General features: G+C 39.6%; 1 protein-coding gene across 1 annotated transcript; it reads right to left on the reverse strand.

Annotated features, from left to right (window-relative positions):
• Positions 1-8,928: 8,928 nt before the first annotated feature.
• LOC136427561 (sodium-dependent lysophosphatidylcholine symporter 1-like) lies at positions 8,929-23,022 on the reverse strand. The gene is made up of 12 exons (XM_066416525.1): positions 22,869-23,022; positions 19,548-19,669; positions 19,178-19,304; positions 18,369-18,447; positions 16,630-16,793; positions 15,189-15,279; positions 14,823-14,947; positions 13,821-13,904; positions 13,494-13,577; positions 11,818-11,933; positions 10,790-10,927; positions 8,929-9,126 (listed from the first exon to the last, which is right to left on the reverse strand). Exons 1-12 carry the CDS (start codon positions 22,998-23,000, stop codon positions 8,943-8,945), a joined length of 1,446 nt encoding a protein of 481 aa, XP_066272622.1. The 5' UTR covers positions 23,001-23,022; the 3' UTR covers positions 8,929-8,942.
• Between the last annotated feature and the right edge of the window lie 463 nt (positions 23,023-23,485).

The raw sequence follows: 23,485 nt of genomic DNA on the forward strand, positions 1-23,485 counted from the left end.
TTATACATTAGTTGATGAAGGTTAGACATCCAGGTAGTAAGATACGCCAAAATAATTGCTCAAGCAACGGGATAAGATTTTGAAACAGACGTTTTATACAGCATCCGCTGTCATTCGTCAGTGACTAAGGATAGGACTGGAAAACCAGGTTTTATACCAACATTCTGACTAGACATGTTAATGAGGTTAAGGCAATTTAGGATGTTTTGACGTAGTCTTCAAAAGAAGATTAATTCAAGACAAGGTTGTATGCTAATAGTTCAATTAGCTACTGTTGTTTTAGTACAGTAACTAAATGTTGTTCGGCCGGGGGTGGTGGGTGGTGGGTAGTGCATTATCCCAGTGTAACAATATATGAGAGGATGTATAATACCACCCTCAACAGGACAGGGGGGCTACGCGTTGAACTTTCAGGCACTTGGGTTAATGCGCTACCCACCACCCAGTCCTATCCGTAGTCACTGACGAAAGACAGCGGATGCTGTCTGAAACGTCTGACTATTTCAAACTTTTATCCAGTTGCTTGAGTAACTATTTTTGGCGTATCTTAATACCTGGATGTCTAACCTAAATCAACTTATGCATGATTATGTAACATACCTGGAGCCTTATGTTAGTACTAATCTACTGGTGTCATTTATGTCTGCTACGAATGACTTACATTATAGTTCCTATATTTTGCGATATTAGCCCATTTGGGTATAAGGTTAATGAGATATGGAAGGTCACTCCGGAATTGAACCGGGACTCCAGTTAAATTGAAATTTAACTGGAGGGTGTTATTTCTAAACAACAATAACAACACTTCCCTCTTGTAGTAAATTGCATGACGAAAAAGATAATCCAAGAAAAAAAGTCCAATTAGCTTCCATACACAGCAGAACACGTCAAAATAGTAAAGAAAACAACAAGCAGACTCATTACGAGACAGGTTGCAAGTCCTTTGGAAATGTGTTTAATTGACAGAAAAATAGTGTTTCAATTACCAGAGCTACAATTTTCTAATATTCTACCTCTTAATTTCTGTCCATCATCTCTCAACACTGAGTCTATAGGTTCTTCTGATCTAGTGTCATCTAAAGTATTCTTTCAGATCACAATACTAGAGAGCACATAATTGTCGTAGACGTGACAGTCTTTAGCTTGTGGTTTCGATCTCGGTATCATCTTCGTAGACAGGAATGTCACCCGTAATGTGGCTGTCATTTTTGTTGACGTCCATGTCTTGGCACGTAATGTCGTTGTCATTTCCTAGACGTGCGGTCATCATCATTATTGTAAACGTGAGTATCTTGGCTCAGGTTGTCACTATTATTTTCCTAGTCGTGAATGTCAAGGTCATTTTCATTCTCATAGACGTTCGCGTCTTGGCTTATAAGGTCGTTTTCATTTTCGTAGACGTTAGTGTCGTGGCTTATAAGGTCGTTTTCATTTTCGTAGACGTTAATGTCTTGGCTAGTAAGGTCGTTGTCATATTCGTAGACGCTGATGTCTAGGCTCGTAAGGTCATTTTCATTTTCGTAGACGTTAGTGTCTTGGCTTATAATGTCGTTTTCATTTTCGTTGACGTCAATGTCTTGGCTTGTAATGTCGTTGTCATTTTCGTAGGTGTGAATATCTTGGCTTGTAATATCGTTGTCATTTTCATAGGTGTGAATATCTTGGCATGTAATATCGTTGTCATTTTCGTAGTCGTGGATGTCTTGGCTAGTAATGTCGTTGTCATTTTCGTAGTCGCGGATGTCTTGGCTAGTATCCCCGTTTCTACCACGTGGTAAATGATTCTGGATGTGTTGCAATGGTAGATTGACTTGCGGAGGAGGCAAAAAGTCTTCCCTGACTCGATATTTCCGCGTCAAGACCACAATCACCAGTAGAAGCACAATTACTGCGATTGCAGCAGTGCACATGACTTTGAGGAGAGTTGGTAAATTGCTGTTGTGCCCGGTGGAATTAGAACCGGGCTCGTCATCTTTGAAATGGGTAACGGTTTTGTTTGAGACTAGTGACACTGCGTCGGTTGTATGGGCAGTAGTCACGGTGATTGACATTTCTGATACCGTAAGCGTGGTTCCATGTACGCTCACTGTAGTTGTCGTGTTGATGACATGTTGTTGTTCACAAGCAGCGAGGCTGACGACTTTGAATATTGGCCAGCCTCGCACGTTGTCTGGAGAGTTACAGACGAAACCGGAACCGGAACTGAGGCTCAGGAACAACGGGTGATTTCGGTAAAGTTGGCATGAAAAGTCTTGTGCTGTGCTGCTAATTCTGAGGCATTTCTTTCGCATAGAGGCTAGTTCCTGCAGCCAGGCCATCCTACAGTCACACCGAATGGGATTGTCTTCCACACAAGGTCTGTAAAACTCGGGGTCATCGGGCGAGATGCCGAGATTTTCCGCTGAAAATGTTTCTAACTTGTTGTGGCTCACAGAGAAATGTATCAACGCTCCTCTGTTCACGTCCACGTACGTTATGCGGTTAAATGACAAATCGAGCTCCAGTAAGTTTGGCATATTCACAAGCGATTCCCACGACACATTGCTAATGGAGTTACGGGAAAGGTTTAGATGTTGCAGGCTAGTCATCGATGGAAATGGATCGATAGCTTGTATCAAATTGTTTTGCAAATGGAACGACATAACGAAACGAGAATAGGTATATGTAGTTTCCGTGAACGACGTGATGTTGCGGCCTTCGCAGTGCATGTCAAACATGTCAACCACTTCGCAGTCGTACGGTTTACCCGCATCTACCAAAATCAGCAAGTACACGAACACAATACCCTTTATGGCGATCATTGTTCCAAGGAGCTTTAAAGATCTTTGATTATTCTTTACAATCACGCAGAGTAGCGGATTTTAATAACTGTTCGATGAAAGGTTTATCAACGTTTGGTGCTTTTAAATTTTCACTTCAATCAAATTTCATTTGATACACGATCTGCAAAACGTCTCAATACTTTATCAGATGCAATTATTCATTTGTTTGAGACCTTTTGTGATTCGATGAATTGAGTCGTCCTATGACGTAAGCTGTTTATCACGGTGTAGGTGGACTGTCTTTTGTGTATGTGTGACGTAGCCTGTCTATGTGTAGGTCTGATGTGAAGTCTATGTATATGTGTGACGTAGGCTGTATTTGTGTGGGTGTGACGTAGCCTGTCTTTATATATGTATGCGTGACGTTTACTTTACGATAAAACGATACGCTACGCAAACGACGTCCTCACGTAGGAAATGCCCTTTCTTCTGGTTACGGACCTTCTTTTATGCCCGACAAACAATTTAGAATTTCCCTGGAAGAAAAAAGAAAAGGACAACATTTTAGATATCGTTTTCACCGATGATTATGTGTGAAAAATTATTCTGTGGCTCTCATACTTCCTGGTAATGTATGAACAACGTTTTGGTTGAATGATATAAATGCTAGGACACATTTTAACTTTAAATTTGTTTCCAGGCATATTATTACAGCTATTTACAGATGTAGCTATTCGTATAGCAAGCATTTTCGTGTAATGCATACCAAAAGTTTTATAAAATTCCTATTCGCATATATCCACGGAACGCCTATAGCAAATTTCTGGCCATTCGGTGCTAATACCAGGGCACTGTAGGGCAACATTTTAGTCTAAAATAGGGCCCCAAATCTAAATATAATCAAGGGAGTGAAAAAAAAAACTCACACAATACATGACTTCCTTAACACCATCCAAGTGTGAAAATGGGTACATGGCTTCGGTTACGGTGGTAAAACGTGGCTGGGGGAGGGCAGTGGGCTCTAATTTCCAACGACGTGCTCTAGACACAGTGGGTAACAACCCACTGCCACCACGGCCTCAAACATGCTAAAGGACTACCCCTGCCTTTATAGCAGAAGTCAGCTGTCATCATTTTGTGTCTTAACTTTATATGCATTAAATAACCAAACAATGTTAGGGCTCGATTGAAATTTTGAATGTCTAAAGTCTATCTATTTTGCCATTTCTGTACATGATTAGTTCATAGAACACTATCAGAATGTATAGCGATGTTCATGATGCAAAAATATGCTGTAGTTCTGATGTGAGAACTCACTAAAAATGGTCGGCAGGGTTTTTGTAGGGTCGCAAACCTAAGGGAATCATCGTACGGCACATTTCTGTGAGGTTTTAAAATGCTCAAAATATGAAATTATTACACAAATTGGCTTAACAGTGTTGATAAATTATTTCACTACCATAAAATATTCAGAATTATTTCATTTCCATTTTGGGGGCACTGATATTGCTTTGGTTACCCTGAAGCAACCGAGACCCTAAAAGTAAAAAAAAGTACCACATAGAGCTTACCTCTTACGCCTAAAGTGTACTGGGATGACAGAGTGGTATCAGTACATCAGTGAAGGTACTCAGCATGGGACGATTGACTCAATTCAACGGAACAGTGGCAGCGTAACCATTTGAGTTAATCATTGTGCCATGTAGTGTCGTCTGATGCGAGCAGAGTTAACATCACGCTTTTCCCAGTGGAGCCTCCCGACCTTTGAATATTCTTCCTTGTGCCCTCAAGAAGACAATCATGATTTGTCTGGGCGTAGGTGGAGCATGCACAGTTACGTGACAAAGACGACGTCTACATTTCTCGCAAGCGCTTGTTCGATATCTTACAGATGTCCAAGGCAGATTTTTTAGATAACAGTTTGTGGAACGTTAACGGCTGAGAGAGATCAAGAATAAGACAGGGAAGAAAGAGGGAGAGAGAGAGAGAAAATCAAACAGACAGAAACACAGGGAAACAGAGAAAGGCATAGACACAGAGAGACTGAGGCCGGTAAAACTCCACGGTACGAGTTTGTACCATAAATAGAACTGAGTCGGTTTACAGATGTGACTTATGTGGCAGAGACTATCATTCTCGAAAAAGACTGTTATCCATAGCCGATCCCGTAATATAAGGAGTTTAGAATTAGGATTTTGCCATGGTCAACATTGACCGACGGTCATATAGAATATATAGGATATATTGCTTTTGGGGGGATATAGATCCTGCACAAAAAAGCTCTTCGCTTATATATATTATAGTTTATGTGTGTTCATGTTTTTCTTGTATGTTGATATGACAATGCAGTGATTTACGTCTACCAGGAGTATAGATATGACCTTTATATATGTGAATTAGACAATAAAAAAAGAAAATGTGCTATGATGTTGTTACATTAAAATATATGCTATGGGGAAAAATGGGCATATGTGAATTTAAAATATGGCTACAAATAAACAGCCGACCTTGAGGTCGGACATCCTACTTTGGGCATATTTGTGGGCCTTTGTCCTATTTGCAAACTGTCCCTTAAACCGTATCTTCAATTTCTTCTCCCTTGTCGGAGACAACGCCCTCTTTTCTGTCAATACAAATCAGTCTGCTCCACTTTTACTTTACTCCACGTGCAGAGACGTCCTGTCAATAGTGCAAACTTTGATTTTGTCAGACACTTTTTAGTGTGAATAACTAAAGAAGGGACAAATATATATTTTGATGATTTTTGCACGTATATAGGTGGCTTAGATAAAATGGACATAATTGACAAAGTTTAATTATGACTTTCTTTGCAAGATTCATAAGGAAATTCCATGATAGAAAAGATCTTCCCCCATACTAGTATATTCATATATCCCTCCATTATTCTTTGTAACGTAGGAAGACGGAAACATCAACAGAAATCAAATATGTAAATTAAGTGAACAAGACATGTTTGCAAAACATGCTAGAGTAACATAATGGTAGATAATGTGACCCGAGGATGTTAGATAAAGGTGAACATCACTATGCAAATACATCATTTGCATGATTTATTAGGGAATTCTAACTTTGAAGACAACCATCTGTGAAATTCGCATAATTGAATTGAATGCATAATTAATGGCAAACCTTTATGATGTTTTGGTGGTAAATGATGATACTTTCATATTTGTTACTTATGGAACGCACAAATTATTATGTTATTTGTTTAACTAAATAACAGAAGCTGTTTTAAATATGAAGGTGTTATTTTGACAAAGAAAGCTATTGGGAATTTTCAAATCAATATAAAAACATTAGGCCCTCATTTGCATAATTATCATACAACCATGTTCACCTTCACATGCCACAAAAATGAAATTCAATTTATTCACCAATGTGGAATTACGGTATTTTCTGATTGATTATGCAAACTAGGTGTATATTTGCATAATGTGACAATTGCATAATAACGTCAGTTGCATAATTTCTATCTATCAATGCTCCTCTCTTTCTCAATTACATATGTTACCTGTTTGAATTGTTATAGCATGGAATGCAGTGGTTTAATCAAATTCCTCGATCGAATTGACAAAGCACTCAAAGAATTTCATCAACAAAAAACGAATTTTCTGAAGTTTCGTTTGATTTCAAATTGCCGTCATTTTGGTCATACTTTTTAAAATACTATTCCCATTATAAAGTCAAGGAACGGTTAAGGGTAACACAAAGTTAAGGGTAACATAAATCCAGTTTAGGACGCAGCGACACCGCCAAGGTGCCGCGGGTAAAGATAAAGGGGGGCTTTGACTATTGTAGGTTGCTTCCATGCTTCTATTGAGATCAGCATATGCTCAACATTTACAATTATACTTTACACAGACAACTTTCAACGAAGTCGCAACCTGACGACATCCAGGTGAACGTGTGTGAATGTGAACGGATATGCTCGTTTACCTGATGAGGAAACTTCAGGCCACAAGCACTGCAGGAAGAATACCAAATTTTGTCGTCAGAACTTGACTTGTCTTAACTTTTAAATTGTAGAGAATCAGAAGTATGATGCATAGAAAAAATGCCATAGGAAACCGAAATCTTTGGCTTTATTGAAATATCATACTTGAAAGGCTTTTAATGTACCATGTGCGCGAGAGTTAAAAGAGAGATCACAGTAATGTCGGACACATTGCATTGGATGCCATTTTGGGGCTACGAATGACAATTCAGTTTTTTTAACGGAAATAGGCCACTCCAATTTCTTTTATTGCTTCTCGGAATAGCCTCTCCTGTTTTTCCCATTTTTTAAACAAATTGGGTCACTATTCCCATTCACAAATATTTACTCACAATTTTACTATCTTCACCCCATGCTATTTGCAATAGATTGTATTTTTCGCCCTGTAGCTCCAACTTTTTACTGAAAAAATAAAATCCGAGAATCAACAAATAAAATTGTTGTGGCCTTATCATACATACACATTTCCCTGAGTACAATGTAGTTTACAACAGGAACTACAGGGCAACATTTCCGAGCAAATGCAGAAAGTTGACGTTCACCTTCACAAAAAAAAAAAAATTGTTTACTAATCTGTGAAACTTTACATAATAAAAGAGCTTACTTAGAACTCAAAGAATAGTTTCTTTGCACTCAACGAGTACCGATAGATCTGATTCTGGAGATAGAAGGACTTCATCTTCATTGGACGTTGTTAAGATGCCAGCGACGTCACCGTAGCCCGGATGTAAAACGTCGCCATTGGACCCTTCCCACCCTTCTTTGTTCAGAGTGTGGTCTTCTTCGCTGGGTGTTTTCCTACAACAGGAACATAAACATATATTAGCGTCTTAATCAAAAGTAGCCTGGAAACCATACCGTCGTGAGCTCCCAAGTTCTAAGCGGGGTTTGGAGTGATGCCCGCCCGCCCAGACAGATTATCCCGCCCGAGGGGTAGCTAGCTCCTAGGTGGCGGCAAAACTACGGTGGCTGCTAAACTATGGCGGCTGCGAAACTCTATATGGTAGCTAAGACAGACTGACAGAAACGGGTCAATTTAGCAAACTAGGCCCGGTAAAGCACACCCAAGAGAACCGTAGAGACTGGGACCAGGCTAAATGAAAAGGTGCAACCAACTGTAGGCATCATAGGCTCGCTTTAAAAGCCTTTCAGCGGAGTGTCACAACTACAGTAAATGCATTTAAGTTCGCGTGGTTTTTATTTCGCGCTAAGACAAAAATGGAGTATTTGCGGTAGTTTTAAGTTCGCACATACAGCTACAATATTGGACAAAAATGTTCGCGGTGAAACGGTCGCCCCGAAAAAAATGCATTTACAATATGCCCTACATATTTGACTCATAGCATAATAAAATTAGCGTCTATCAGGCTCCAGAGGCGGCTGGAACTGGAAAGAGTAGAAATTGGCCAAATAGACAGGTAACACACAAGAGGAGTTTGCTATATGGGTACAGGCTGACGCTCTGGGCTCCAGTTGGTTTATCGCTTAAATGATATTCTAGTTTTCTTGCATAAATAATTGGGGAATTAATTTGATACCCTTTGTAAATAGCGACTCTGCACAGGCCCCGCCGATGGCATATTTGACCATCTCTCCGTAGCCGACACCCTTAGCATACTATTAACTCTATTTGGACAATTTCTACTATTTTTCCAGCCATCCGCGGGGCCTGGTAGAGCCTATAATCAAATATCTGATGGAAATATCTCTACGATACTGTGCTGATGTTTCCATATAATCATTATACCACTGGAGAAGAACTGATCAACATCTCACATTTACACCCTACATCATCATCGTCATTTGGATTGACATGTGTGATTATGATACAGTCGAGTTAATGTCAGAACAAAAACTAAAGTCACTTTCCAAGCAAAACTTTCTGCAAATACCAAAATATCAAAAGAGTACGAGCATATGTCATCGCTTTCAAAACGATTTTGCAACAACAAAACTTCTGCAACTTATGATCCACTGCTCACCGAGTCACGTGTCTTATCTGCATAACGTGACGTCATCTCTGCATTAGATTGCTCATTCATTGACAAAGACTGGTGTTGTACAGTAGTAAATTTAGCCCAATTTTTGTGTTGGTAGTTACAGTTAAAACGTGTTTCAGAATGACTTCTGCCAACTTGAACACATATTAACTTTCAAGCTAAGAACTAAACTTGCCTGTTTTCCAGTTCTTCCTTAATATCCCTCCGCCTCTCCTCCGTGATAGGATATTTCCAAATTAACCCCACACAGATGAGGGCAAAGGCTGCTGGGACAATTGAGACGAGCATCCTTAATGACGTGCCCACAGACTCAGGCTGGAAACAAGCTCCAGCTTTGTAGCCTCCGATTCTGCATGGAAGGGGAAACCAGTCGTGTGTTTAGTCTTGTGTTGACTTAGAATCTCAAGGTTCTGGGTTCAAATCTCTAGCTAGCAGCCCCCAATGTTGTGCCCTTGGGAAAATCAATTTACACCTATTTCTTCGCTCGATTCAGACTCAAAATGAGTACCTAGCTGTGGTTAGGAAGGGGGAAAGAGAGGACCACATCAACGTAATTTAGATACAGTAGCTGTAATACTTTAGGGCAATCCAAGCAATATTAGGGCCCAAAATTCAGATTAAAGTCAATTTATTCAGTTATTACTATACATGATTACTTCAAACAACACTATCACAAAGTGTATAGCGACGTCCATGATGCAAAAATATGACGTCGTTGTTTCATTTATTTGATTTACCACATTTTGTGGAAGGATTGACATAACAGATGAACTATCACCTTTTCAAGATGTCATCCCAGACCGGACTGTAATATTTGGACCATCGTACACCGGGGCATGCACCTACTCTTTTTTCGAAAGGTGTGGTAGGTTCTTTAACATGTGGCTCTCCCCAAAAACGGGACCTCCATTTAACGTCCTATCCGAGGGACGTCCCTAACCCTAGATGAGCTAGGTACTCATTTACAATTGGGTGAAGTGAGGAAAGTCGTGTTAATTGGCTACCTAAAGGGCACAACGTCGGGGCGCAAGTTCGGACATGTCTCTGGGCACAACCTGGGATTAGATCCTGGGTCCCATTGTTTGACAGCCGCGCGCTCTACACTTGCGCCACACGACGCCATTTGTGATGTGAGAACTCACTGAAAATCCTTGCCGGGGTTTCTGTAGGCTCGCGAAACTAAGCTTTAAGGGGATCATCGTATGGCATGTTTTGTCCAGTTTTAAAATGTTCAAGGTATGACGTTATCACACAAATATTCTAGACAGTGTTAGTAAATGTCACTACAATAAAGACTCCATTTTTTTCTTTCCATTCTGTTGTCCCTAATATTGCTTTGGTTGCTTTTAAAATGGTCCATACATGTTTGTCCCAAAGATATGGCAATCTAGATATGATGCAATATATTATGGGACGTTTTCATCTTTTACAGGATCTGCATTCCATGTCCAGCATTTAGAAACTTAAAAACGCCTCATATGCTCTACGGACAACAAAGACCTCTGTGCCTTTGTACATAAAATATTTAATGGCACAGATCGTGTCGATTACAGGTCCATCCAGTTGTAGACTATAAAGAGGAGACAGTAAAAATACTGGCAATATTGTGTTGAGTTGTATTACTACACTACTAAAACTTCCTCTTCCTATTTTGTGTTTTTTTTTTATTAGAAGAATACTTCCTGTGTTAAAAAAATTTGTCCATGACTTAAAAATTTTTTCTTAAGTACTTTTTTCTTACAATAATTTTTCTAAAAATAACATTTTTCAAGAAAGGGGAGAGAAATATTTTCTTAAAAAACAAGACAAATGATCAAAACAAGAATTTTGGACGTGAATTTCTGAAATTCTTTAGAGTGAAAATCTTTTTGAGAAATAGTTTCTTAAGAGGATTTCCATGGGAAGAAATTTTTCATTCTTTTAGTTTCTTATTCATTCTTGAAATTCATAATATAAGAAAATATGAGTTAACAAAAACGAGAAAAACTAGAAAAGTAAGAAAAATTCCTTACTCTAGTGTAATGGTGGTCAGTCCCAGGCCGACAGTCGCAGTTAGACTGAGCACAGACAGGGCCATGCTGAAAAACCAAGTGTCAAGTCGTCTGCCAGTTCGCAAGCTGTAGTCATCTATTACGTCACTAAGCATTGTCCTGTGAGAATAAATAAAAACGAACAAACAATTACAAAACAAAGCCTAAGGTTTGACAAAGCAAGCATTTAAGTCTGACTCAGTCTGGCTAGCCTACTTTACGAGGGTTTTTTTTCACATCATGATCTATTGTACACGGGTATCTATTTTTCTCAGTTTTTTCTCAGTTGCTCAGTCCATGTACAACAAACTGGGTGCAATACCAGTAGAACTGATGTACCATCGGATCAGAAAAACGGTCAGATTCGAAGAGCCTGCTAACGCCTCTGACCAGATTCCACTCTGTTACAATATCAACATCAGCAAAAGTACATAAAACGACTACAAGTAATACAGAACAGAACGGCCAGGATCGCCCTTGGAACTGATAGGTTCACGATCACAAGCAGGGACGCTTTGCTAGCTGCAGGTGCTAGGGTGGTTGTCCGTAAAAGACAGAAACCGACAGACAAGCATGATGAGTTTACGTAAAATCTTGGAAAACAAACAGCCAGTTTCCCTGTATATAAACAGATCACAATGCAAGCACATGGTTATCAAACACGATCATCTAAATCACAAACCATCCTCTTACCGAAGCCCAGAACAAATGCTCAGAAAAAAAAAAAAACCCTCTTGTAACAGTACAGAATGTCCAGCACCTGGAATTAATGGTTTGAAACTGTTAAGTCATTAGATATTGCTAACATTGTATATAGACCTCAATTCGATCAAGTAGCCTTTTATCATCTATGTACATGTATATTCTGTATATGTCCGTGTGTCATGTAGCTTTGTCCAGTCATGTTTTTGAATGGACCACAGAAAGAGTAGCTGTTAATCCTACTAAACTCAAACTCAAAAGAGCATCTTCGTAAATATCAAGTGTACATTTAGATGCCTGTTACCTACCATGGTACGAATAATCCTGCAGACCCTGACATGCCTAGTAAGACGCAAATAATCAACACAGCCACCGCACTTCTACTTGGAAGAAACTGAAGTGCCAGGGATGTTGGAATAAGAGCCTAGGAAGGAGGAAAACCGCTCAATGTGAGTCAACCATTAGTAGATATTCAACTTGTAAGTTAAAACATGTTCAATATACAAACATGGATAAGTCTTGATAACAACGTTATTTCCCAGGAGACTGTGTGGATCAGAATGTCTACTCCAGTCATCAACCTTGATGAGGGTGGGTATAAGATCAGTCACTTTTAGGACCGCAAGCTATTTGTTTACGTTTTTGTAGTTTTTTTCTCGGCTTGAGCTAAGATTATCCTGGAAAACTACAACTACGCGGTGTAAACATATACAATCCACTCTATCACTGTAGCGTGCGTTCAACAGCCCTTCGGAACTGTGGAAAATTATCAGTACTGGCCGATCTCGAGTCCAAGTGTCCACAGCAACACCATTTACTTGCGGAATGCATATATATCGTTCTCTTCTTCGCAAGCTCCGAAGAGAACTAAGTTTCCCGTCTATTTCACAGACAACATACACACAATTAGGGTAGTGAGCTCACCGTCACTCAGTACGGTCGGGCATTTATTGGCTCCTCGAATCAAAAACAGAACAACTCTCGTATTACACACGTTGTTTCCATACCATATTCATTCTTATACATGATCATAATACAGGGTCCTCTTGTTTACTTAGAAATCATGCTGCGAGGTGGCGACCGCTTTACCTTGGTCTGTTAAACGTATTGAGCCAATACCGGGCTGGTCGGTTAAACCGAGGCTCTGAGCAGTGGATGTCTAACGCATCCTGACTCGTAAGTAAATCCTCAACGACCAAATCACGATAAGGCAGCCCATCATCATAATCGAGGTTGAATAAAGCCATTGCCGGAACAGTAGCGAAAACAAGAACATAAGCACTGGATAAGTAACAAATCTGAGTTACAGTCTAAGAAACTATCGGATTGATAAATAAGTGAGAAATTATCAGGTGTACTTAAAACCACCTTGTACAGGGGAGTTGAATGTGTCAACACTCAGGTCAAGACAAAAAGGAACTAAAGCATAGATAACATGATAACGTACTCAGGCTCCAGCTGTTCTGGGATAAGGCCTGGAGAGGGTTGGGCGGGAATGTGACCGTACCGATGGAAGGAAGAGCCACGAATGAGTTTTCAGGGGGTAAGAACGAAGGGTCAAAGGGCAACAGGGGAGGAATCATTAGGGTCAGGATAGGGGTTATGTGATTTGTCTGTTCAGCCGACGGGAAACGTGACATGAATTTCACCGATTGGCAGAACATTTCCCCACCGAAGATACCTTGACACTGTTTTGTTTTTGGGACGCCATTGTTACGCTATTACCACTCCCGTGCTCTTACCGCTTCCGTGCTCAGATTACACGCGCTCGCGCCAGATTGTACTCTCGCGAGAGCAGATGCAAAGTGGCGGCAGAGTTTGGAAAGGGGTATATTGGACATTGCAGTGCTGCCATTGGATTAAAAACCAACATACAATGAGTAATTATAGAATAAAATTATCAGGGTAGGGATTGAATCTCTTCTAAAAGAGGAAGAACTTAGATGCTCTTCAAACTGTTACGAAATGCTGAATCGAGTCTTACCAGTTGACAGCACATGAACGTTATCCTCTTGCCAAACCTGGCCACTATCTTGCCGATAACAGGGACGGAGATGACTGCAGAGACCTGCACGTAATAGAACGATCATAATCATCTTATTCACGATTCCTGTGTTTGAATTGGTTCATCATGTCAATGTCCATGAAATAGCAGTTCAGCACATGCCAATGTACACTCTAGGTCACACTAACTTGATTATATCGATGGACACCCCAAAACGTGCTAAAAATTGAGACGTAAAGAAAAAAAACTACACTATTTTGGCTATCAATGCTGAAGAACATTCACTCAAGATGGAAATGCTCTTACCGCAAATGCCAGCATGCTATTGTGGATCTGGTCTGGAAGATCCATACCGTACTGCACGTAAAGTACTGCCGCACCAAGCAATACCTGAAAATATGGCCAATAGACCTCTTTCCAGTTACGGCGGCCATTTTTAATTTCCCGGGGTCAGCTGGGGGTCATGCGCCAAAGTGAGGCTGGGAGTGTGTGGCCTATGATATGCCTATAGGAGACATATAGGTATGCCATCGTTGGTGGTACATTTTGCCCCTCTATGGTCTCACACACACCCTGCCTCACTTTCGTGAATGACCCACAAATGAACCCGGGAGATTCAAAATGGCCACCGTAACTGGAAAGAGGTCACTCTATTATGTACATACTGTTACATACATACATACATACATACACATTACCTTATCTAACGGTTAAGTCATCTCATAAACTTTCAGTGTGCAGACCGTTCAAACCTCGTGTTGTGTCCCTTTGGGCAAAGTCACTTCAGGTACAAATGGTTATCCAGCTTCGGATAGGGACGCTCTTTCAGATAGGAGGTAAAGCAGAGACCCCGTGTAAACTGAGAAAAGCCACACCTTGAGAATGTGAATAACACCACACTTATTGATAGAAGTAGAGATCTATTTGGTAAGAGTGGATCAAACCTATATCTCTCTGGTCTCACGCTGCGTAACCTTGTAACTACTGTAAACAAATTGGAGGATTTATGCATTTGTTAAGTTGTTTACCGGTAATACTGTTAGAAATCCCACCGCTGCCACCAGTGTTGGAAAGAAAAGCTGCCACCATTGTTGCTTATAATAAATGTACGTCCGCTCCGAGTTGTGACTTGGTCCAGACTGATGAAGGGACACGTCGGTACCTCTTCAAGATTATATGACATAATTCGTAACACATGTCCTTTTCACTATGCGGTCTACTGAGAACACAGTTTCTATCTCCTACATCACTATATGTATACCAAAAAAGGAATCCCCTTTTTTTAATTAGGAGGCTGGAAATACTTACGAACAGAATCATCTGGACACAGAAAAATATCATCAACATGATAACATTTGGTCGAAACGTCCAAACTGCCCGGAGCATCTTGACGAGTGACTGGTTTCGCTGCTGCCGAGACGTTTTTGAAATGTCTGGAAATAACGGGAACATTTGAATAACTATTCTTTAGATTTTTTTTTGGCAGAAGAAGAAAGAAGACGAAGAAACGAAGAAATAAGGAGAATGTAAAAGAAGAAAGAAAAAGAAAGAAGAAAAAAGAAGAAGAAGAAAAAAGAAGAAGAAGAAAAAAGAAGAAGAAAGAAGAACACGCCAGCAAAAACAATATATTTCCCCCATACCCTATACAGGGAGGGAAATATAATAAAATATTACCTCTTAGTTCTGTCGTTCCGAAAACAACGGCAATGACGCAGGCAACGACGATGACGGAAACAACTCCAGCAGACACCAGGTAACCAGTTTTCTACAGAAACATATGGGACGAGAGTTTAGGGCAGGAACAAGAAAATCCTAGATTTGGTATTACAACGATTTCTCAATTTCTGTTAGCTATTTGATTACTCTAAGGCAATATTGATTTGATTATATGGATTACATCCGCGCTCGAATCAATTTTCGTCCGTTTGAAAATAATTTTTTGCCACACTGTAATTCGTACTAAGAAAGTGCAAAGTAGGAAAATATATGCTGTAAATTACAAAAACAAAATTCGGAAAACGGATATTTATATCGTACAATGCCGAAGTCAATTGTGAAAGAAGATGTGAAAGAACAAAAGCAAGACTCTTTTATCCGGTATACCATACTCTGTGTGATTAGTTTTTTTTATCCTCCCTGACCAGGTAGATTTCATAATGAAGGCAATTTTTTCCCAACCCTTTTTCGTTCGCACGCTCGCATCAGTTTTAATTTGAGGTCCCAAAAGGATGTCATTCATATAATCAAATCAACATGGCATAATAAATTTATGATAATAAAATGCAGGACGCTACGGTATCAAAATGAAATAAAGAATTTGCCGCAAACTGAAATAAACAAGAGAACTAAAGATCCAGCTAACTACAAAATAATCTAAACCAAACAACTAAAGAAACAACTACTACCGCCATACCTTTGCATATTTGTACGGCTATTTTTCTGACAACAAAGAAGCTAGGATGTCTCCTTCATTATTCCTGCCATTCATTATTGAAATTATCACCAATTTACACCCATCTCCATTGATGTTCATATTTTTTGACAAAACTAGCTTGTGAAGATGCGCAGTGTCATGTCAAAAGTAGCCCTAGCACCCGTGTCGGTTTTTTTTTACCCCCATTCCACTACGGTGGCGACCTGGCTACGTTCTCTCTGCGATCTTAAAGTGACCAGAGAGCTCAACAAATTTCGTAGATAAAAAAAAAAAAGAATATTTCTAAAGCTTTGTGTGTTTTGTTGCGTTTTCAGTCATACTTTTACATTTTACATGGTTTTCAAATCATTACAAATTTAGACCTATCTTCATAGTAGATGTTCATAGTTTTTGACAAAAGTAGTTTGGGAAGATGAGCAAAAAGAGCCCTAGGACGCGTGACGGTTGTTTTACCCCTATTCCACTAGGGTGGTGACCTGTCCGCGCTCTCTCTGCGACCTAAAATTTACCAGAGAGAGCGCGACGAATTTCCAAGATAAAGAACGAATCTTTTAAGCTTTGCGTGTTTCATTGCGTTTTCAGTCATACTTTTACAAGTATGGAATCAAGGGTAACACAAATCCAGCTAAGGTCGCAGCGAGGTCACAGTGAAGGCGCTGCCTTGTGGAATAGGGACTTTACCACTTCTGCCAAAAAGGCGTTGTCCATGGTGCCGTTCGTACCGTTGGTAGTGCCTGTGTCGTTGGAAATTGCACACGGATCAATCTGGGCCTGGGAGTACGCGCCGACGATTTGTCCATGTATTGCTACTGCTGCTGTTATTCCAACAAAGGAGAAAATCCCCCCTGTAACAACCAATTAGAATCGGTCAGGTCAACATACACCGAAAAAGTTTTGAAATAAGACAAAAAATTATACAAACAGAAACTTGATGGTACAACTTTAAATACAAAACGTAAAATAGACGGAATACAGTAGGTTATACAGTAGGAATACTCCTTCTAGTTGGGCAGCCCTTGCTTGTATATGCTGAATCATGAAACATGCCAGTAAAATGAAATAAAAAATACAGTAGTCACTGAAATATGCATAAGATGACAATACATAAGTAGAGTTCCACGACCTCATACCTTCGCAAAATGATTTTAACCTTTATGACTGACGTATTAGGAGTGTTTCTCATAAATTATAAATCAGATCAGTTGATCGTCCTCTACACCCCAATAACAGAAGTTGTCTAAAGTATGAGCTTAACAAAGAAGGTAATGCTAACATCTATCATAAATCATGCAAATGAGGTCCTTATTAGCATAATTTGATTCAACGATGTTCACATTCACATAACTTCCAAGTGCCACAAATGGAATTGCCGTCATTTACCAGTATAGAATTATAGCAGTTTCTCATTAATTATGAAAATTAGGCCTACATTTATACATTTTCTATCTATCGAAGACCCCGTTCATACTAAATCGCGCAAATCGCGAAATCGCAAAATCGCCCTGAGTCGCATTCCTTCACACCAGGGGTCGAACGAGCGCGAGTTGTAAATTTGCGTCCAACAGATTGATAAACGGCGGACGCGTTATTCGATTGTCACCACTCTTACTGTTGTGTTCAATGACCTTCTTGTACTTCATCTTGAGTTTTTTTACCTTTAATAGTGCGGCATTACTTCCATGTTTTCGCGTATTTGGCCAACTCAGGCAGTCGCCACTTCAGCGTACACGCTCTGGTTTCGGTGGGATCCCTTGAGTTTCTTCTGAATCCCCACATCCCCGAAGATGGCCATCAGTACATGCGTTTTCGTCATTCCATACGCCAAAATCGCCGCCCGATTCTGACATATTTCCGCCGCATTCGGCGTAATATTCCAACAAGCTAGGAGGTAGATGAACATCGTATAATGAGCGGAAAGACTGAATTTGCAGATGACCCCTTGACCCATGACCGGGTCAATATGCAAAGTAAAGCGCCAAACGCGCATCAAGGCGATTTCGAGCGTTCATACTAAGTCGGAATGCAGGCAAATCGCGAGTAAACCACCTCCGGAGGTGGTTTCGTGGAAAGCGATTTCGGGCGATTTCAAATGCGATTTGGAGCGTTCATACTAAGCCACATTATCGCGATTTACGCGATTTCGCGATTTACGCGATTTAGTATGAACGGGGTCGAAATATCAAAACAGGAAGTTCCGCTGGAGTACCGTAACAAGACGCTAAGGGGCCAAAAACATAATCATTTTCAGGTCCCATCAAGACCTACCGACATACCAAATACCAAGACAATCCATCCAGGCCTTCTCGAGTTATGCTGGTCTTCTACACACATTTATACACACAAACTCTACCATATGCATAACCTTCTCGCGAAGGTAATGACACTGTCATCTGCACAGTGCACACTACAGTAATACTCACTGTACGCAGTTGCCGAGTCTCTTTCCAGACTGTCAGGACTTAGGAACATGACGTAAGTACGGGAAGACACGTTAAGTGCCTGTGCATACAAAAAAAACAAATTATCAAGGTTACGACATATCAGTAAATTTTGCATCTGATAGATGTACATTTTTGCATATCTCTCTTCTAGATACGTGTTGTCATAATTAGTAGAACCGATTTTGTTTTCATTTCGCTTTTAATCCATTTGCATATTTCCTTTTCCTTCTCTGTTTTTTTTAAATACATGTAGACAGCAACAAAGGAAAGAATGGCAGTTTACAACAAAACACAAACCGTACCACAAGATTAAAACATAAAATCCGGAAACAGTCGTTTAACAAGTACTTGGCACTGAACCCCTATTACCCATATCACCTATAATTTCTATTCAAAAACAGTCAAATTTCTATTATTTTTCGACATAAGTCATTATTAACATGTACCAGAAAATACTGTATTGAATTTTCCCCACTTCCCCCTATGTTTATGAAGTTTGCCTTGTCTGTGTGCAATATTCAATTCTAACTTATAAAAGAAGGAAACAAAAGATATGAAGGCTGATAAATTCAAGGAATATTTGCGATGTTTAAATATAAATATCTTGCCAAGCAGAATGATAACATTTGACAGAAATGGGAAACGATCACTTAAAGTACCGAAAATTATACTAAGTGCAATTAATATGCAAATGAGTACCAGTGATGTCGAAGAACCATTCGTCCACCTGTCCCCAAAAATATGCAGTTATATGACAATTCCAAAATAGGTGGAGTATAAGTTCTTACCGTTTTAGCAAACATGAGGATGATACTCAGCACGATGTACCACACCAACTTGCCCTCTGACCCCACATCCGGGACATACCATAGCAGGATATACACGGGAGCGACGAGAAGTCCCGCGCCCAGGATCCTGATGGGTTCAGAAACTTGTCATGAGTTTCACATTTCCCATAATGCACCGTCAGGATGCCGGTGTCAAGCCAAATTCCTGAGCTTGCCAAATACGTGAGAGATCAGCTACTGCACCTGAGCCCGACACTTTGAGTGAGGGTGGTATTTCCAGTAAACGTATTTAGCAGCTCAAGGATTTGGCTCTACACCTAGAAATGAAGAAAGGAAAACGGGCCTTCGATTTTGACTCTTTGGCTCTTACCATGGTTTCAACTTTCCCCATCTTGTTTCTGTCCTGTCAATCAGAGGACCTAAGATGAAATTACAGATGGCGTCCATAGCTCTGCCACCGAACACCACGGACGTCCCAAACAACGGAGGCAGCTGGAAAAAAAAAGATGGTGGATGCAAACGTTCAAGAGTAGCGGAGTCAAGACCCCCCTCTCAATGGACCCGCGGCACGCTGTCGGCGTCGCTGCGGCCGATCGAATTGACAAAACACTCAACGAATTTCATCGACAAAAAAACACGAAACGGTTTATAATAAGCTTTGTGTGCTTGTTGTCTTTTCGGTCATACAGTCAAGGGTAACATAAAATAATCCAGTTTAGGACGCAGCAATGCCGCCAGCGCGCCGCGGGTCCAGTGAGAGGGGGGCTTTCCACTGTCGGAGAACATCGGACAATACTGTAAAAATCATTACTATTACGAAGTTGCTGCCTATGTCTGCACTGTTCATGAGATCAGTTGGAACAATCCGAAAAAAACTATATTCTAAGGTTTGATCATACAACTTTGCTTTGTGCACAAAATAACAACAACAAGATTTCCACGACCTCATATCTCCATGAACAATTCTATGCCTGCAAATGACTTACACATTTGCATAATATATGCTTGGTCATAAACACCTTTATCTAACTTATACATGTTGCAAAATTGACAGTCCTATAATTGTCAAATTAGATGAATTATGGTGTTTTTGCATTAATTATGCAAATTAGGAATCTATTTGCATAATTGGTATCTGTTGATGCTCCACTTTCCATAAACTACATATGTTACATGTATTTGAGTCTGATAATGGAAAACACTGCAAATATAGATTTTCCTCATTAGTTATGCAAATTAAGTCACAATTGGCATAATTTGCACTTCATTACGTATATCTCTGTCTAAGCTACCTTCATACTAAGAACCATATTGACAGTCCTACAATTTTCCAATTAGATGAGAAATGGTGTTTTGAATTAATTATGCAAATTAGGAATTTATTTGCATAATTGGTATCTGTTGATGATCCACTTTCCATAAACTACATACGTTACATGTATTTGAGTCTGATAATGGAAAACACTGCAAATATAGATTTTCCTCATTATCTATGCAAATTAAGTCATACGTAACATAACTTGCACTTCATTATGTACATCTCTGTCTAAGCTACCTGTATACTAAATATCATGGACATCCATCGTTCCTTTGTTCAGTTATTCTCCTTAGAAGATTTTCACGATAACGCCCCTGCAGTTCCAGAGCAAGCTGCTAGGGGGCTCAAACCCACACCACGTCTTCATAACACCACAAGCTATCTGCCACCAAAAAGTCAAGACCATATCACATCCAGGTCAAGAGATACAAAAATTGAATTTCTGCTGCAGTACCAAGGTCAGATACCAGGGGGCCCAAAATCGACCTTGAATTTCGGCTTCACAACACCTGCCCACATACCAAATATCATCGTAATCCATCAAGCGGTTCTTGAGTTATGCTGACTACAGTAGTCCGGAAACACAAGCAAACAGACAAGCAAACACACAGACACACCCAAAACTATATCTCCATTTTTCATGGAGATAAAAATTGTATTTCACTAGCTAGCCTCAAGGTACCTGACCTATTCTAGCTCCATGCCAGTTACTCTATCCTTGATTTAGCCTAGGTGCATCCTACATCTAGTTTACCCGAGCTTCCTTACTTGCACCCTCCAGCCCTCATAAACTACCTGTAGGTAGGATGGCGACCAGGCTACCATTAGATAATAGCATCTATGTCAAATATTCTCAGTGGGAAAAACGACCAGAGAAGCTGAGATTGTAAAGAGGTAAGATAGAAGAGCTCCTCGTTTCAATATGCCTACAGTACTACGTTTTGTAAGTCCACATGTTCAATAAAAGCAAAGGCTTCCTACTCAAAATAAAACAAAACAAAATCCTTAACCCTCAAACCACCGTATGGGGTCAAAACTGACCCCAGGCGTATATCAACATGTGCCATTTTGACATTTCGAGTCGAAAACAAAATTCCTTCTATGAGTTTGTTTGTATATATGTCTTATAACTTCTCACAAGTTTTTACCGAGATTGGCTCATTGTTGATTAAGTTATCCTAGAAAGTTTACACATGGTCCGGTGGGGTCAAAACTGACCCCTGCAAAATCTGCACTCATATTCCCTGTTGTTTGATACTTGTCATCTAGTAACATGTATGATAAGGGTTATTATGATCATAGTTACAAAATATAGTTTTTTAGAAACGTGAAAAAAACAATTTCGTTTAATGAACGTGAAGATTAATGATGTTGCGACGTATTATGACGTCATTTATGTGATTTTATTGACGAAAACCAACAACTTGGGTATTTTCATATAACTCAAAGGTACATGATAAAACTTAAACAGAAGTTATGTATGATAAATCATAATATATCCAAAGACGTTATTTGTAGATGGCAACAGGAACGACGTCAAAATGACGTCATAGAAATTATATTCTTATCAGGTTACAATAGTGAATTCCGCCATCTTGGTTCCGCCATCTTGAATTATTTTAAATGCATTTTTTCATCATATAACCTAATAACACAATAAAAATGGACCTAAACGTTATATTAAGAATGTTTCTGTTTGAATAAACATGTTAATGATGAAATTTGAGGTTGAAATAGCCGGTTATAGCTAATCTAATTATATCGTCCGCTATCTTAGATTTTGACCGATGGCGTAATCAAATATGCATAGATTATAAATATTAAACCATAAAAGTGATAGTGAATTACATTGGTTGGTATTAACATAAAAAAAGTGCAGTTTAAAAAGACGAGTTCTAGAATTACATTGTAAAATCCAAAATTAGCGACTTTTTCCAAATATGGCTCACAGAAACCGGTTGCTATAGCAACATGAAAACATTAATTAGTTATTTCATTAAATTCAAATTGTTGCGAACGAAATTTTAGCAAAGTTGACCAAGTTTGGTTGTTCTAGCGTAAGACATTCAGATGATATATGACATCAAGTGTTGGCGCAGGCCTCAAAAGAGCCCGCTGGTCTGAATAGCGTAAGTTGCAATAGACGATGTTCCCTATTTTTGCATAAATTATGATAATAAGCAGAAATTATTCACACCTAATCATGTCATACTGTCCCTTATAGATTGCTTCAACTATACATTATATACAAACAACAAAAATAGTCACCAATAAAGCTGTATTTGTATAAAACATTGTGGGGTCAGTTTTGACCCCATACGGTAAGATTAGTCGTAAAAAAGCTACGGTGGTTTGAGGATTAAACTCATTTACCTGAGCGATCTCCACCAGAAAGATGTTGGTGTAAGCACCAAGTACGGACCAATAGATTTCCGTGGCCAACCCACCCAATCCATAACAGATCTTGGACATTACAGACAGGGGCTTTCTCTCTTCCACCGGCATAGTGGCTTCTTAAACTCCTTGTTTGAAGCTGAAAAAGAAGTACAGATTACATTGATAATGATGATGAATGGTTTGTTCAGTATTTACAAGCAACAGCCTTGCACTGCAGACGCTTCGTTAGTGTACTACATTGTCATACTGATATATAACGTTGGTTAACATAAATTCGCGGGGTATTTAAATTCGCCATTTTTAGAAACGGTGTATTCCAGGGATATGTGCTAGATGCAAAATCAGTTATAACGCAAGCAATGCAAACCGGATAGACTAACGTATTCAGAACACTGGCTGAAAAGCTTCGATAACCATGCATTAGAAGTCGGCGACGTCAAAAACTCTCCGTCCCTTATTGACAGAGTCTGGGGGCTTCGTGGGAGAATCACACTACACGGTTGTTCGCTGGTTTATAAGACAAAGGTCACATCCGCTTCCTGCTAAACACAATTATTCACAAGACAACTTATTGCAATCTCTTTTGCTAACCT

This window comes from Branchiostoma lanceolatum, chromosome 2 (genome assembly GCF_035083965.1).
Source record: "Branchiostoma lanceolatum isolate klBraLanc5 chromosome 2, klBraLanc5.hap2, whole genome shotgun sequence".
Taxonomy (NCBI): domain Eukaryota; kingdom Metazoa; phylum Chordata; class Leptocardii; order Amphioxiformes; family Branchiostomatidae; genus Branchiostoma; species Branchiostoma lanceolatum.